The sequence below is a fragment of the Pimephales promelas genome, chromosome 1 (assembly GCF_988280905.1).
Source record: "Pimephales promelas chromosome 1, fPimPro1.hap1.1, whole genome shotgun sequence".
Lineage (NCBI taxonomy): Eukaryota > Metazoa > Chordata > Actinopteri > Cypriniformes > Leuciscidae > Pimephales > Pimephales promelas.
The window spans coordinates 17,252,329-17,269,876 of NC_142769.1; the positions used below are offsets into that span (position 1 = coordinate 17,252,329).

Consider the following 17,548-nt stretch of genomic DNA (forward strand, 5'->3'; position numbering starts at 1 on the left):
TAACAACAAAACAAGGTGTGCATCCCAACAGATGTATTAATCTTCTATTTTTCACTGCAGATGTCTCTAGGTACTGTAGACAGCCAACACAATTATCAGGTAAAACCTCAAAATCCATTTAATATACCTCAATTTACTCTCCTCCTTCCCTCGCACATCTTGATGGTAATTCATCCATTTTGAGTGGGAATTATTCCCTCATCCATTGCACAGTTTCTTCAAGGGGGCGCTGATGAAAGCTCTTAGAGCTCTGGATCAGCATAAGGCCCCTTGTATATTTACAGGGGCTCATGACAGCTGCATTAGCAAATCTAGCAGTTGCTATCAAGAGCAATACCCTTGCCATCTCCTTGCTCCACTAACAACTAAACGTTCTTGACTGAGGCTGCGGAATATCTCAGGAATCATAAATCAAGGCCTTGATAGAAACTTGGCCGCCACAGCAGTGATCCGTTGTCATGTTACAGTAGATTGGACTGTTTAAAAGTTACTAGACAGTTCAGGGATTAAGCACGGAGGGACAATTGGGTTTAATTATAATTTGAGAACGGCCCTCCTTGTCACGGCGACCACTGTGAAAGCCCGATCCAGAGAGCCGGTCCACATTCCTGAAGTAGATAATTACTGTGATCATCGTGGGGATGCGCACATCTTACCATGTCTATGATCTATAAGTCACTTGCTGTGCTACACCTCAAGCAGACACACACCATACAGAAATCCCCTTCCCAACAAAGCATCCCTGCTTGATCCAAGGCTGTGTGAGAATGATGCTGTGGGAGTGGGTGAGATCTATTGAACAGCCAGTCACGGCTCAATATGAAGTTTGTTTGTTGCCTCCCTTGTCTGTGGCATATGCAAATCAGTCGAGTGGGAGGGGTGTGTGTGTGTGTGTGTGTGTGTGTGTTTAGCGGGGTCAGTCTGTGGGAAAGTGAAGGAGCTAATCCTGAGTGTTTCACAGGGGAGGAGAGGACCATTCAGTCGCCCTCCCCTCCCGTGAGCCCACCCCACCACTACAACTCATTGCATGCCACTTCTCAAGACAAGGACGTTGTGTTTTCTCTTTGTATCAAAGTCCCCTCTCCCCCCCCCCCCCCCCCCCGTATACACACAAACACTTTAATGCTGAACACCTGTTTCTGTACACACACATCCCGCTGATGCAGAGACATGATAAAATCCCACGCTCCCATCTACCGTGGATCACAAAAAGACCTTAAGCATCCAAACTGTGGATAATCACAGAATTTGATATCAAATGGTATCAATCTTAACTGTCAATCTTTTTATGCATTTTACATTAATTGTTCAGTACGAACATTTGCAATTTACTTCTAAAATGATTGCATAACTATTTTCATAACTGCCTTCAAGTGAATGGGAAGCTCCTGCTTGAGTTATGGAATCACACATTCAAGTCATTACATTTCGTTGTCCTGCATACTGAGCCTGGTTTCTCCTAAAGTTTTTTTTTCTTCTCCATTCTGTCACCCGATGAAGTGTCGGTTCCTTGCCTCTGACTTGCTGAGTTGGGGACGCTTAATATCCATTAATATTATTGACTTGACTGCATTTACAACATTATAAGAACTGAACTGAGCTGGACGATGACATCACAGTTTTGCTGCAGAAATGCTTTATAGGTGAAATTAATTTCATTATGTATTATCTTTAAACTGGAACTGAATTAATACTGAACTGACTTCAGCTAAGCAATGACAACTTTCTTTGAGAGCTGTTGTATGGACTAAATTTACTTTTTCATTTACCTGTTATCACAGTAAAGCTGCTTTGAAACAATGTATTGTATAAAGCACTGTACAAATAAAAGTGACATATTTGTATAAAGCTAATTGTCAAAGTGAGTGATCAACTTTTTATTAGTTGTCTATTAAGTTATTCATACAAAGCGCCTTAAAATTACAGTACATAAAATGAAAATAATAGTATTTGATCAAAACAGTTTTCTAATGTTTTTTAACTGTTAAGTGTCACCCCATTTTTTTTAATAGACATGGAAATGCACATTTCAAACTGCTTTGGAATATAGACGTAAGATTGGTTTTGTTTTAAAGAAGACATTTGGCAGATTTTTGTAGAAGTGAAAAAAAGTAAAAAAAAAAAAAAAGTTTATGGAAATGTAAAATGTAAAAAACAATAATTATTCATATTTTATATAAAATATATATATATTCAAAACCTGGGCTACTCTAAAACTGCAGAAAAATCAAAGCCAAAAAATTGAAAAAGTTGTGTTTAAAATTTTAGGTTGATATCTCAAAAAATGAGCTTTCAGTAAGATTTTGTTTGGGCGCAGTACCAAACTTTTTCAATAGGGTACAAACAGACTCCATTACTGCCCATATAAGGGTGCCTCCATTTCCATGTGTTTCTGAGTGATATGAACCATTATTTCCACAATTTTCATATTATGAAGTAGACATCCTATTTCAGTAGAATATAGACATCCATAGAAGACATCATATTCATCCAATTCCTATTTCAATTTTCAATTTATGAAGTAGACATCCTATTCAGAAGTAGTCTGGGAAGTTTGGCAGATTTTGATATGAATTCAACCTCTAAGAAACACATACAAAGAACACACATGTGTGCTATATACCTGCCACATCACAAATGGTGAATTTATTGTGTTTTTTTCCTTTATATTTAAAAGTAATTGAATGGAAGCAATCTTTTAAACTTGGCATGAAAACAAACTGAGGTTTCTAAAAAATTTTCATGATTTTTCATGTTCATCACTATTTCAAAATAAAGGTCTGAACACGCCTTATACATGGCATGTGAAACTATTCTTGTTGCAAATTGATAAATTATAGCTTCTCTGTAATTTATTTTGAAAACCAGAAACTGGAGATTTTAAGCTTTCAAATTATATTTAGTTTGTCAATATTATCAGGTAATACTCTTATGATACAAAAATACACCAGGAATATTCATTAAAAAGCTTTGAATGGCAAAATCTACAGCGTTGGATAGTTTTTTTCAATACAATATTGTCCACTTGAAGACCTCCCGATCCCCACTTGCGTGTTCCAGGCCGTTCCATGCGTTTAGTGTTTCATGATGGTGTTCACTTCACCCAAAGTTATGCTGCCCCTTATCTGAAAACAAAGCCAATCACCCAGAATCCTGCTGTGCCTCTGCCCCACCAAACATTATCGGTCTTTAACGTCATCAAATCACCAACAGCAGTCAATGATAGGAAAGAAAAAAAAAAGTCTTGGAAAATATGTGGGACACTCCATGAGCCAAAACCCAATACAGACTTCAGCCGCACTATTGAAGCCAGATGTTTACTTAACTGGCCAATTTTGATAAATGGCGTAATGATAACCATTATGCATTGGGGTAATTTTATATCTGCACAGCACCACATTGTTTTTGTTTCACAGCCAAACAAACTGTTTGTGCCCACGGCCAGGTGCTGGTTTCGACCTAATTGATAAGCAGACAGCAGGACTGTGGTTTTCATGTTCTTCCAACATGGCATCCACAAAGACCTAATGTGCCTTATTCTCCGCCCTTACTGAACTATAGCATTAGAGATGCTTTGCTATGTGTAGTCAGTGCTTATGGCTTATCAAACGGACACAGTGTTGTGTAAGCTATTTGAGCTACAAGATATCCATAAAACTCTACAAAAAGAATGTTGTCCACGTTATATTGTAGTCTTTACCCAACATACCAAGATTTGCCTCTGGCATAACTCATGTTTCGTCGACGCATTTGCTTGTGGGGAGAGTGTAGAAAACCACACAATTAACTTTTTTCCTATGTTCAGTGTGATTACGTTTCCCACTCGAAGCAATATGCAATTTTACTCACCTACAAACAATATTCGGTTTTCATAGCTGGTCATTGATATATCACTTGTGCAAGAAAAACATACTAAAGATCCGCAATGGAAAAGCAATGAGTCCAAACAACAGTTGCTTTGTAGCATAGCTCATTTTATTGTTTAAACAGTTTTGCATAGGAAATATATCCACTTCCAGTAATTGACTGCAGTAAAAACAGCTGCTAGCAGTATAGGCTGGATATAACAGTAACAATCACAAAAAAGTCAAGCGTTATTTACACTCATTTGTAATCTTGTGGCATTTTTAGCCCCCGCACCAAATTCAACCAACTCGAAGGCAAGGCAATGCCTACTGTTTATAGCTGTGAAAATGAAAAAAGTCAAAATCGACAGTAAATAAAAAAAGGCCTTCACTATACAGCTTCTTTAACTGTGAGTAAAAACACAAAAACTTGATAAAGTGATTCTATAATGTACATTCAGAACATACAGTAATATTTGCATACAACTGTTGTTTCCACAATCACTACTAAAAACTGTTACGACTTAATAACATTTGTTGGTGTTAGTGTTGTTGTTGTCATGTTATAAACCCACTTAACACAATACAACTGAATTTGTAACGGGCATAAAAGTGCCACAAGACCCCCTCCCCCCTTTAAAAAAGCAAAGGAAAAAAAAAAAATAAACAACTTTGCTGTGGAGCTGGCATTTTTTTTTTTTTTTTGATCTGACATTTTTTTGTCATCTATTGTAGTACTAAGTGTAGCCTAGAGAAACACACTGCCCAACTATTACTTGATCTCCGTGAAATAGAGACTGGGGTATCCCATTTGACTAAATTATTCAAAATTGAAGAAAGCACAAAAGCACAAAACACAGGACCAGGACAAAAAAAAAGAAAAAAAAAAAAGAAACGTTTGCTGGATAAAAAACATGGGAAGAGGCATCCCATAGAATCTATTTTGATTGAAGAATTTTTTTTGTATTCCCTAAAGAAAATTCCTTGTTTTTATATTTACAAGGGAAAGTCCACTGAGACTTTGAGCTGAAACAGGCACTGCTTGAAATATTTTTTCCTTTATTTATTTTTTTTTTTTGGTAAACGTCTCATAATATGCTGGTTTTTATGTTCCTGTTTATGTCAATGATCACTCATGCTGTTGTAAATGCCCTAGAAATGGAAATATGAGAGTAGATGTCCTGCCGTTTCCCTGCACTGACACACAGAAGAGCTGAAAATAGACATTGCATGAGTTCCACTGGTCCTCCTTGCATAAGTTATAAACATGTGGCTTCTCTAGGGCCATGGACCATGGCTTTCACAACTTGACCAGGCCATCATCTTACTGCTTTCAATATCTGAATTCTGCAACAAAAACTATTTTCAAAAAGATCAGCCCTTTGAAAAATGAAACTACTCTATACAGCTACTTCTAGCCAGAAATAAGGTTTAATCTGATCGTTGTATAAGCCTGGTGACATTGTTTGCTGTGGTGAGGGGAAGTGCTCCGAGCTCCCGTGACAACATTCGGTCCGACTAGATACAAACACTATCTAATTGTAGCTCCGAGGCTAATCGGAGCATCATCGCTAGCTAGACGTAATCCAAACAACAAACAAATGTGCCAATGAAAGGGGTAGTGGGAACTGCAGAAAGTGCAAATGCTCAGCTGTTTTCCTCAGTGATGGCAACATGAAAAAGACATCTGTGGGTGCACACAAAGGCTTCTGGGAGTACCGAGCCTGCCCTGAAAACTATGCAGCATTCATCCCTGCCCATGGCGGACACATGTAAACACTGCAGAATGGAGGTGCCTACGTGCAGCAGAAAAATCTCAGACTTTCGGATGGCAAATTCTGTACATGGTGTGGTGGGTCAGCCTCTATTGACGCGGGGGAAATAATGCATGCTCTATTTTTCACAAGACAGCAGAACAATCTGTGATGTCGTGTAACGACATTACCCTGGTAGTTGTTGTTGGGAGACTCAAATCTGGTGCCTTGCTTCTAAAGTGACTAGGAGTTCCCAAACGGTTCAAAAGAACAAATAACGACCCTATTTAGCACAAATTTGAACATTATTTCTTGTCTCATTTTCAATATCACATAATCACATCACACACACACACACACTCTATGGCCACACTAACAAACCAACACTTCAAACATTTATGAAATGTCTCAAGGATCCAAGTTAATCAACACGAAATACAACAAAAGACCTTCATCATTTTGTTTAAAACATTTACAGTCCCATACGGGAATTCACTCCACTTTATAAGTACAGGAAAATAAAAATAAACAATTACATATTCAACCTCTTATGTATCGGACAGCCGTTGAGTCGTAACACAAATCTGAACTCAAGACAGGTTCGAATTTTTTGTTTGTTTTTTTTTTGTTTCACTAAAAAATATGGACATCACTAAAATTCACGAATACACGTCAAAAGTTTTTCTTTTTTACAAATGGGGAGAAGAAATAAATTTACAGTGTACACACTTTTGTCAAAAAGGCAGGCATTTCAATAGAAGACCCTCATGTACTCTCCTCTCGTAGTGTCAGAGTCATCTTGAAACACGCACTCTGACGTATTCATCCACACACACACACACACACACACACACACACACACACACACACACACACACACACACACACACACACACACACACACACACGCGCAGTTCACATAGCTGCCAGAGCAGATTTTAACCCATAATGACTACTACCGAAAACTATTGCTATTACGATGGCCATCGAGATGACCCCTACCTACGCCCTCCTTCACGGTTTCGAACACAAGAATGACTCTATGACCCTGACACTCCCACCACTTCAGGAGGAAATGCACAATGCACTTCAGTGGCATCGCCAACGGTCAGAAGGCTGCAAAGCACTTTTTTTTTCTTTTTTTTTTTTTTGCAAATCAAAAACAACAAAATGACGGAACAGTGCACATTGAACGGGGTGACTCTAGCTTACTGTATATATAAACATCTTGGATGGAGGAGGAGAGTTCAGCTTGACTTGAGGTCTCAGAAAAAGACTGAATAGTGATTAACGCAAGAGCTACAATTCTTAACCATGGTGATGTGAGGGGGATTTAATTGTTATTATTAATTGCTGGTAATGCCCTGTGAAGCAAAACGCCTGAGTTTTTGTTGTTCTGTATTTAATTGAAAGACACTATGGGTGGATGATTGCCTATATGCTGTAGGTGCAAACCCATTTTTTTCCCCCTTGATCCTCACGACCATAAGAGCATTAAATTATTCCCTTTCACCGAAGTCTATAACAACTCGAACATAATTATAAAAACATGAGATAACTATAAAAACCGATTCTCCCCATGGGGGTTTTTGTTTTACAGACTACAACCTCAATAAGGCTGTAAATTTGAGCACTTCAAAAGGGAAGAATAAGAAACACTGATATTTCCTGATTGTGACAGATTTAACACGCAGCAACTTGCGTGACCGTGATTGTAGCGCATTTTATAACAAGTCACTTGTTTGTAAAAATTTAAGGCATCTACTTGGGAATTGCATATAGCTATGTTTTTTTTTTTTTTTTTTTTACTGGACGGGGGGAACGGGGTGGTGAACATAAAGGATGCCAGCATTTAATACTTTTCCTTAGTGTGCGTAATTCGCCTGTGATTGTCACTCCCAAGTCAAGCTGTCTCCTCTATGAACGTTGTCTTCTACTAAAGGTCAAACTAGCACCCCAGGTGGGAAGTTTAGAAGGAGATTTTTAGTCACAGTAGACAAATTGCAGCCGTATTAGACCAAATGGTGCCTTCTTTGCAGACATGCTTCAATGTGTGGGAAAAAAGTCCTCCCTTTATAGAGAATACGAAACAAAGGTTTCTCGCGCGCACTTCTCTGCCTTTAGGTACACTCAAGGGAAATAAGACTTTGCCGCACACTGCATAGAAAGCAGTTCCCACTTTGGTCAAATACGAAAAAAAATAAAAAATAAGGAAAATAACAACAACAACGTCAGCAACAGCAACAACAACAACAACAACATCAACAAAATAAATGTTTACACTATTTGTATTTCTGTACTAGCTTCTAATAATCCACATAGCTAAAAGCACTACCTACATAGGCAAAACTTGGTATTGCATAATTCTTAAAAGTCTGGACCCGCCCTCCCCAATAATGACTGGAAGATGGAGAAACAAATGATTAAAACAGAATCAAAAAAATGACAACCACCAAAAATACGGAAAACAAAAAATTGCTGGTTGATTATAAACTTTAGAACGGCAACTATACACAGCCTTGATACGCACTGTAAATGTGAGATAAAGTAGTAAATGAAGCTAAAAATCAACAATGTCACAATTTCATCCAGAGTACAAAATATTTCTTATCATAAAAATGTTACTTTTTCCCAAAAACGATAATAAATGCAGCAAAAACAAGTGTAGTGATGTTTTCTCTAAAGTCGAAGGCAAGGCACGTAATGTGGACTATATATTTTCGTGCAAATTAAGATTATTGGAAAGATTGATTATATAAATATGTCTGATTGGAGAGGCAATGGCATTGTGAATGCCGGGAGCAATCGACGATTTCTGGGACCGCGTCTGTTGGGGACTACCAAAGTGGGTTTGAAATAAGCACCTTGAGACCTCGCCTCAACCTGCAGGTTAGTGTTGAAATGAGTACAGCTTTTCACACATACACAATTTGTTTACATTAAATTACTCAGCGTTCCTCTTGTTTCTCATGATATCAAAGTGTAAACAGTAGCTTTACAAGCTAACGGCCGACTAAACATGCATACTAGATCTGTGAGTATTATGTCAAAATACGCCATTTAACACACGCTGTGTCTGAGTCTTTTCCCCCAAAGTTTAACTTTAAGTTTTCATTTTAATAAATTAAAAAAAAAAAAAAAAAAAAAAAACTACCCGCATGTTTGGGTACGGCTCAAAATAAGTGCTGTCTTGTTCGTGTTCAGTTCTGTTCACGTAAACGTTCACTGTTAATCCCACTCTTCTCTTCCACCCTTCGTTTCCCTAGTTTCCCAAATCAAGGATGTGATTTTTATTTCATTTTTCTTTTTTTTTTTTTATGTTTTAAAGTTCACCTAAAAACATTTACTCCCCATTCCTTTAGAGTCTTAGGGCAGACAGACTATGATAGCTTCCCTTCAGTAAAATCATTTAAATTGCACTTGCCTCTTATGAGATATTGTCTTATTTTTCTCAAAATCCTTTTCAAAGGAAATATATATAAAAAAAAAAATGAAAATGAAAAAAGGGGTTGTATTTCTTAACTACTATTATAGGTTTTTTCTTTCATTGAAGGAAAAAAAAAAAAAAGGTTTTCAGAGTTCTCAACTCTGGAGAGTAAATTCCAACCTTTACCTTTAAAGGAAATTAGTACAGGACTGACAAGATTACAGATTCAAACGATTTTCCACCGTAGGTACATTACATGTTGAGGGTAATATGAAAATAGAAACATTCAGTTCATTGAAAATTGTTCCTATGTTTACGTTACGAATACGATAAACCTCTGTTTGCTGAAAGTTTGTTCGAAATGCAGCCCGCTTTACAAACCATCCAGCCAGCCAGCCCTTGTGTGGCCAGCCCCCTCTAAAATCGTTTCGTAAACCAAGACTAGCAATCGTGACATAAGAACAAGAGAAACACTAACAAGAGAGACTAGCATGTCATGCATATACAGTAAGGCATCTAAAGTTTTGTATGGTAAAGATCACAGTATCTCAGTTCAGGGGCCTCCTTACACAATGACTGACTGGTTTGGAGAGGCTCATGTCAGAAGAGAACACTTTGACCCGACTCACTCTACTGCTCTAAGCCAATGTCCTTGAGAGGGTGGGACAAAGGTCCATGTCGATTGTATAAGTGCTGTTAGCTGGTTTGTCCGAGGACCTGTCTCTCCGGGGTCCAGTTCAATTGCTTGATTCTGCCTGGAGGAGGGGCTCACCAATGATGTTTATGCTGTAATTCTGGACATTTGTTGGCAGAATCGGAGTCCCGTTCGACACTTGGAATGGAATTAAGCTCGCCCAGGTACCAGGACTGCAGAAACACAGGGGAAAGATAGATTGTGGGAGATATTATAATCACATTATTACATACATATAAATAAATAATTGATAACACTTGATATTAAAGGAGAACTCCGGCGAACAATGAACCTTTGGTCTAATAAAACGTCGGTGCCTAACCAACCATTCTCTGAGATTTGTTTTCATGATAATCGAATGTAAAGAGTTTTATCTCTAAAAACTGTTTAGCGTATAATGCTAGTAATGGGGGCATTGAGTAAGTAAAAAGAAATCGCTAGTTTATACCACTAACAAGGCTCAAAATAGCCCCACACTCACACAGTAACATAATGAGGGTCCCTACATGCAAAACGAAGCATTGAGAACTTTGTAAGTGTACAGTCCGTTTAATAAGAAGATACTTTATGAAGACAGTTCACTTCGCGTATACAGACAGGAGCCATCTTAAAAAATAGTCTCGATAAGTCGATCCCCGAACGCCATTCATACAGTTCAGAAGTTCGTTGAACTTCATAGAGTTCAGATCACTCAGCACGACGTTCGTGGTTCGACTTATCGAGACTATTATTTAAGATGGCTCCTGTCTGTATACGCGAAGTGAACTGTCTTTATAAAATATCTTCTTATTAAACGGTCTGTACACGTATAAAGTTCTCAATGCTTCGTTTTGCATGTATGGAGCCTCATTATGTTACTGCGTTAGTGTGGGGCTATTTTGAGCCTTGTTAGTGGTATAAACTAGCGATTTGTTTTTACTTAGTCAATGCCCCCATTACTAGCATTATATGCTAAACAGTTTTTAGAGATAAAACTCTTTACATTCGATTATCATGAAAACAAATCTCAGAGAATGGTTGACTAGGTACCGATGTTTTATTAGACCAAAGGTTCATTGTTCGCCGGAGTTCTCCTTTAAGGTATACTTAAAGCATTAGATATAACGAAAGAGTCATGAACACTACTTTTATAGCATTTATTGTTCTTGGTTCGTGTTAAATTCTACAATTTAAAACATTTATCAAGTTGTATAAATGGTTCCAAAGGTATTGTGCGCAATATCAAGAGTACTACATCTATATATATATAGAGAGAGACACATTCAGTAATATATTACGTTTTAAAATATTGTATTAATACATTTTAGTTTTAATTCAAGTTAGAACATCTTTAAATTCTTTAAATCTAAATCAGTTAATGAAAGAGACATATCAGGTCTAGACTTTCTCCCACCCTCTTTTGAAAACTACCCCTTTGCTTCCCATTTAAATACACACAGAGAGAGAGAGACACACACACACACACACACAATAATCGGTTCGGCATAGTGTCAGGGAACAGGATATCCCAGAGAAACAAAGCACCCTTAGTGCACATGCACGGGGGAAGTTTCCCCAAGAGCACGCATCCATCTCAGCCCCCTGCAGCTGACACCCACTTTTGGATCAATGGGGTTAAGTCAGCGGGACCGTCTACAGACCTTTCCTATCTGCATTCAGCACATGTTAACGGCACAACAACACGAGACTGTTAATTGCGAGCTGTGGTGCGAATCTCACATGCAAACGCACCAGGGTACACAAACAGCATGTTGTTCCCTTGGGGGAGGATAGGGGGGCTGAATGGTGCGTACATGTGTCGAATAATTAGGCAGGCCAGAAACCAGAGCCCTGGTATGCCCCCCCGCCTCCCTTCTCCCGCCTCCGTCTGAAATACCTGTCTCACCCAATCGCCGAACACAATCTTTCTGCTCACAGATTACAGGCCGTACTCCTGCTCTGTCAACAGTGCCCGGCGCACACAGCCACCTCTTTGTTTTTCCCCCCTCTCGTTTCTTTTTTTTTTTTTTTTGGCCCCTAAAAAGAAAGGGCACATGCTCGAGGAGGGGTGGAGGGTGGTGGGCTGATTGAAGGAGAAGGAAAGACACTGTTGTGTGCAAAGACATTTCCATGGGTTCACTGCTTTGGATGCAGGTGCAAAGCTTTAGTGGGCTTTTCTTTTGGAGTTTGTTGTTTGTTTTCCGAGGGGGAGACGAGGGCTAAAGCCAGTGGCTGGTGAAGGACAGGGACCCAGCGGATGTGGAACAGTGACTTTATTCTTCCTGAGGTAGCCCGGGGTGATACGGCTGCCTGTCGCCCTGAATGCAGCTAATGATTCAGTCTGAGTTGTATACAAATCACCCGTAGCCAAAAGCCTGAAATCTTGTTTGAAAAAAAAAAAAGAAAGAAAAAAAAAGTCGTATTTTATGATTCTAGTGCGCACTTTAAGGAGGAAGAGTCAGAAAGAGAGTCACAAAGTTGTGTGAATAGAAACTAAATCAAATGTGCACTAAACTCTCTTTAAAAAGGCTTTAATATATCATACTGTATGAAGAACTAACTGGGCTCTGTCTCTCCTCCCTCCTGCTGCCCCTTTTCATCTCTCTCTCTCTCTCTCTCTCTGCCGTTCTAGCCTGCTAGAAATCATCTAACAGGAAATGAGGGATTACGTGTTTCAGAGATGTGGACTGGAGACTTTGGGGCTCACATCAGACTCAAGTCACTATTTGGTGGATTTACGACTTGATAAATATTAAAGTACTTGAGCCTTGATTTTGACTTTGTTGCAATTACCTGTGAGTTGAGCTGATGACAAGAGACCCGTCATTTCCTATGAAAATCCAATTACATAACAATTGCAATTCCCATAATTCATTTTATTTTATTATTATTATTTTTTTTTTTAAATAAATCAAATAAATCATAAATAAAATCAGAAAAAAAAAAATCAAGCCGTAGATATTAAGTAGTGATATCATCTACAAATATAGACTGGAGTAATGGTTCCTGAATTTTCACAGGAATAATTTACATTTTAAAATATATTCAAACTGAAAAACAGTTATTTGAAATTGTAAAAAATTGTCACGGAATTACTGGATTTAATGTATTTTTGATCAAATAAATGCAGCCATGATGAGACCTCATTTAAAAAAAAAGATTTAATTTGTTAACAATAGATAACTACTTCATTTACTAACAATGAACAATACTTCTACATTATTTAATAATCTTTGTTAAAAAATAATTTCAACATGAAATATTTTTTTTTCTAATTAACCTTGCTAAAAAGACTAAACTACTTTCATTGCCATACTTTTCACTTTTTTTTTATTATTTTATTATTATTATTTTTTTTTTTATCAACCAGTATGGTATTTTTTTAAAAGATCAAGAGCATAGAAATCTTGCTGGTTACATTAGTTAAGAAGTTCATTAAGAATCTAGCTTTTATGCTATGTTGGAGACCAGGATTCAAAACAACATAATGTGTGCTGGTATCTTTAACAGGGAAATGCAGCACAAAGGAACTGCGATGTAGTTCTTCTCTTGTTTTCTGCTTCTTTCCCTGAACACGTACATCGATCAGCTCCAATAAAGGATTACTAATGGGACAGCAAAAACAGACTACCACCCATCAAGCTCGTAAATTGTCTCATGTACCACTGCCCTAAACTTTGCCTTTGCAGAGCATCAATAAACAGTATCTGATTGATTGCCATGGGGTGGGGTACTACCCCTTGTTTCTCAAGTTCAAGGTTCAGTGTGGTGTTTCCTACGGCCTGGTTTCCACAGTTACCAGACAAGTGCAGATGTGACGGCCCCCTTCACATGGGAGATTGGTGTTATGTGGGATAAAAGGGAGATGAACACACAACTCAGCTCCCTTTTCAGATTCTTGCTTTTCATGAGCCACTTACAGGTCTTTCATTCTAAACGTCCACCCTCTTCCAGGAGCAAGGACAGGCCTGTTTCGTTTTGGAATCAGACGCTAAATTAAACCATCTAATGCCATCTTAATTGATTGCTGACCCATTTCCTAAAGGATGGCAACAAACAAGCCTGGCTTGATTCAATTTCAATTTGGGTTGAGCAGTGGACTGGCATGCATCACACTGCGGCACTGCAGCTTTGCAAGTGCATGCAAGCAACAAATCACATTTCCATGTCAGTGACCTGAAGTCAACTCTTCAGCTGCATCAGCCTTCATCTGCAGCACATTGCCTTGCTTTCAAATCACGTTCTGTCAGACAGAAAGCTTATTTTTTGCAGTTGACAGAATCATGGTAATTAGTAAACGTTTAATGAATATTTTAAATGTAACACCTGGGCTTGGTTTTTAAATGCTCAATAATATTCAAGCCTGTGCCCCTATATTAAAATCTCTGTAAGTAATTGTTGGAGAAACAATAAAGGGTGAGCCACTGCTTGAGAACCTATTTCCCCTCATACTCCGTGTGGTCTAGCCAGAAAAGGGACTGAAATGAAAGCAGAGGCCTGTAGCACTGATGCCTACAGAAGGAAGTGAAAGTGTGTTCAGTGCGACTCCACTTTTCCACACATTTACTGCAGTGAGGAAGTGCTGAGTATGGCCTTTCCCACTGCAGGGAGCTGGAAAGACTAAATAAGTGGATGAGAGAGAGGATATAGCTCAAGGACATTTAGCACACACTTAGCCCAGCTTACACAGGGATTCGGTCAAACATGCCAGCAGTGACTGCTTTAAGAATATTTAGAAGCACAGCTTTACCTTAAAATGCAATGCCATATGACGTTTATGTACATATAAACAATTTGTACATATATAGAATTTAACTACAATGACAAAAAATAAGATAGAACTTTTAATATAAGTATTGAAATTTACAACATTTGAAATTTTGATAAGATGCATTATATTGTTTTATCATCTTTGAGATGTTTCTAAACATTCACTCGAGTAAATATGTGGCAAATTTAATTGGACATGATTTAGAAAGACAAACCTGTCATGTACGTAAGTTCTAAGAGCTGAAAATGCATATCAAATGAACTGCCTGCAGAGCTCAGAAACGAATCTGAGGAAGGCTACAAAAATAAAAATCTGTTGCATTGAAGGGTCCCAAGAGCTCAGGATGGAAGACGTTTGGAAAAGCCAGGAGTCTTCTAAGAACTGGCCTACTGGCCAAACTGAGCCATCGGGGAGAAATGTTTTTGTGAGAGAGGTGACCATGAACCTTAAGGTCACACTGTCAGTCTCCACACATTATCTCTGGAGCTCAACCAGAGCGTGCAGATGGACAAACAGCACTGCAACACTGAGCTTTATGGCAGAGTGGCCAGAAGCCTCTCTTGCACTGCATGACATATGAAAGTCTGCATAAAATGAGCAAAAAAGCTCCTAAAGGACTCTCAGACTGTGAGCAACAAAATTCTCTGTCCTAATGAACTGAATGGTCTGTAAAAATCCAGGCACCACTCATCCCCTGTGCAATACCATCCCAATGGTAAGGTGGTGGTGGTGGTAGCATCATGCTGTCGAGGGTGTTTCCATCGACATGGACTTGGGAAATGGTCAGGGTAGACAGAAAAATGAAAGTAACAAAATACAGGGATGTGCTTAAAGGCGGGCATACACTGTGCGATGTCTGTGCGATTTCAGCAAGGTACCTACTCACACTCAACGAGTAAATCGCATGCGATGAAAAGCCAAAGTTCAGGATTTATGTGCTCACACTGTACGGTCCGATCGTCGAGCTGCGACTTCACTGCTCACACTATGCGTGTAATATCTGCGATAACCCCCTGGATTGCGCCTATTTACGTGTATGTATCCAGGGATATTGTCAAAACAAGCATCTGCTATCAGTATCAAGATGATTTAGCATTTTCAGTTTATGCATTTAATTAGTATTAGTATTAGTATTATTGTAGGCTATTATCATTATTAGGGGAGGCCTATAGGCTAATTTTATTATTAAATTGATCCGCTATTATAATTAATTTGCCACGCAATATTTTCACAGCACATAACCAACGTGCTGTGAGGATAATAAAATATTACATAATCTTACTCCTCATGGTCTAAAACATTTAGGTCGATTACAATGAATGATAGGCATATAAAATAACTATTAACAGTCTATAATATGTCCGAACATTGCCATAGTTAATCATCAATAAAAAATTAAAAACAGGTTTATTTCAAAAACATTGTTTGACAAATTAATAAAAGAGGTGTTACATCGCAGGTGGCTTGGAAGACAGTGGGTAATATTATCCATTTTGCAACACGAACTGGAGGTAAGCAACAGTAATTTGTCGCTAGTTTGAACTACAGAACTTAAAGATCTCCCTCTTTTCGTTTTTATTTTAATTAAATTTTTCCTGCAGATGAAATAGTTAAACTTCTGTTTTTGCGCAGGTGCAGTGAGGAAAAAAACACTTTTAGGGCAGTTTAGGGCACTTTAGGGAGTTTAGGGCAATCGGTTCGTAGCGTTGCTTCAACTGTGCGATATAGTCACGAGGAGCGACCAAAATTTCTGACATGCCAGAAATTCATCCGACCATCTGATTGTCGATCGTGAGAGGTTAATCGCCTCTCGTTTCTCCCTGTACACTGCACGAACACTGCACGACAAACGACGCACGACAAAGCTGAAAATCGGTCCGACACGAAAAAGAGTCGCACAAGTCAGAATTCGGCTCAAAATCGGATGAAAATCACACAGTGTATGCCCACTTTAATCACACAGTGTACGCCCGCCTTAAGGAAAACCTGGTCAAGAGCACTCAGGACATCAGACTGTGTCAAAAGTTCACTTAGGGTGGCTTAGGGTGGACTCTGTGAATGTCATTGATTGCCCCAAACCCAATCAAACATCTCTGGAGAGACCTGAAAATGGCTGTCCATTGACAGTGCCCAGCCAACCTGACAAAGCTTGAGAGAATCTGCGGAGAAGAATGGCAGAAAATCCACAAATCCAGGAGTGCAAAGCATATCTGCAGCTGATGTTTCAGCTAAGGGTCTGAATATTTATGTAATGTGATGTTTATTTTATTTTGAATAAAGTTGCAAAATTAAATTATAATTCTGTTTTTCATCATGGGGTATGGAATGTAGATTTATGTGAACAAAAAGATATTTTAAATTACTTTGCATAAGGCTGCAGTTTAACAAAATGTGTAAAAATGTTAGGTTCTGCATTTTTTAAAACCATATTATAATTGTTGATGTTGCATAAATTGTGTTGGTTTTGTTACTATGGAAAAAATGCATTTCTGCACTTGTGAGAGAGAGAGAGAGAGAGAGAGAGAGAGAGAGAGAGAGAGAGAGAGAGAGAGAGATTTTTTTATGATATCATAAAATATTGTTTGATATTGTATGTTTGATATTGTTTGATATTGTTTGATATTGATATTGATTTGATATTGTACAACATCATATGATATTGTTTTATGATATCAGTTTTAATATTTTGTGTACTAAATGTTCCAAATCATTTTCTATGTTGTTTTGACGCTTTGGCAATACAAAATGTATTTTTTGTCATGCCAATAAAGCTTTCTGAATTGAATTGAATTGAGAGAGAGAGAGAGAGAGAGAGAGAGAGAGAGAGAGAGAGAGAGAGAGAGAGAGAGAGAGAGAGAGAGAGAGAGAGAGAGAGAGAGAGAGAGAGAGAGAGAGAGAGAGAGAGAGAGAGAGAGAAGCTTTGCTTGATGCATAATAGCATTACCAAAAAGCATCTGGAGAGAAGATACAAGAATTGTAAATCTTGATTTCACTGTCAGATATTTATGAAAATATTTTTTCAGAGAACAGTGTAAAGCTTTAATGCAGAGGGGAGGGTGAGGGGCTTTAAAAAGAGCA

The 17,548-nt window shown here is 38.3% G+C and overlaps 1 protein-coding gene across 8 annotated transcripts in view; it reads right to left on the bottom strand.

Moving 5' to 3' along the window:
• Positions 1-3,953: 3,953 nt before the first annotated feature.
• LOC120477912 (nuclear factor 1 B-type-like) overlaps positions 3,954-17,548 on the bottom strand; it is a 131,656-nt gene continuing 118,061 nt past the window's right edge. For all 8 annotated transcript variants that reach the window (XM_089128348.1, XM_089128344.1, XM_089128343.1 and 5 more), the window contains one exon: positions 3,954-9,893. In XM_089128348.1, the coding sequence (XP_088984474.1) occupies positions 9,764-9,893 (130 nt within the window). In that variant the 3' untranslated portion in view covers positions 3,954-9,763. The remainder of the gene's footprint in view (positions 9,894-17,548) is intronic.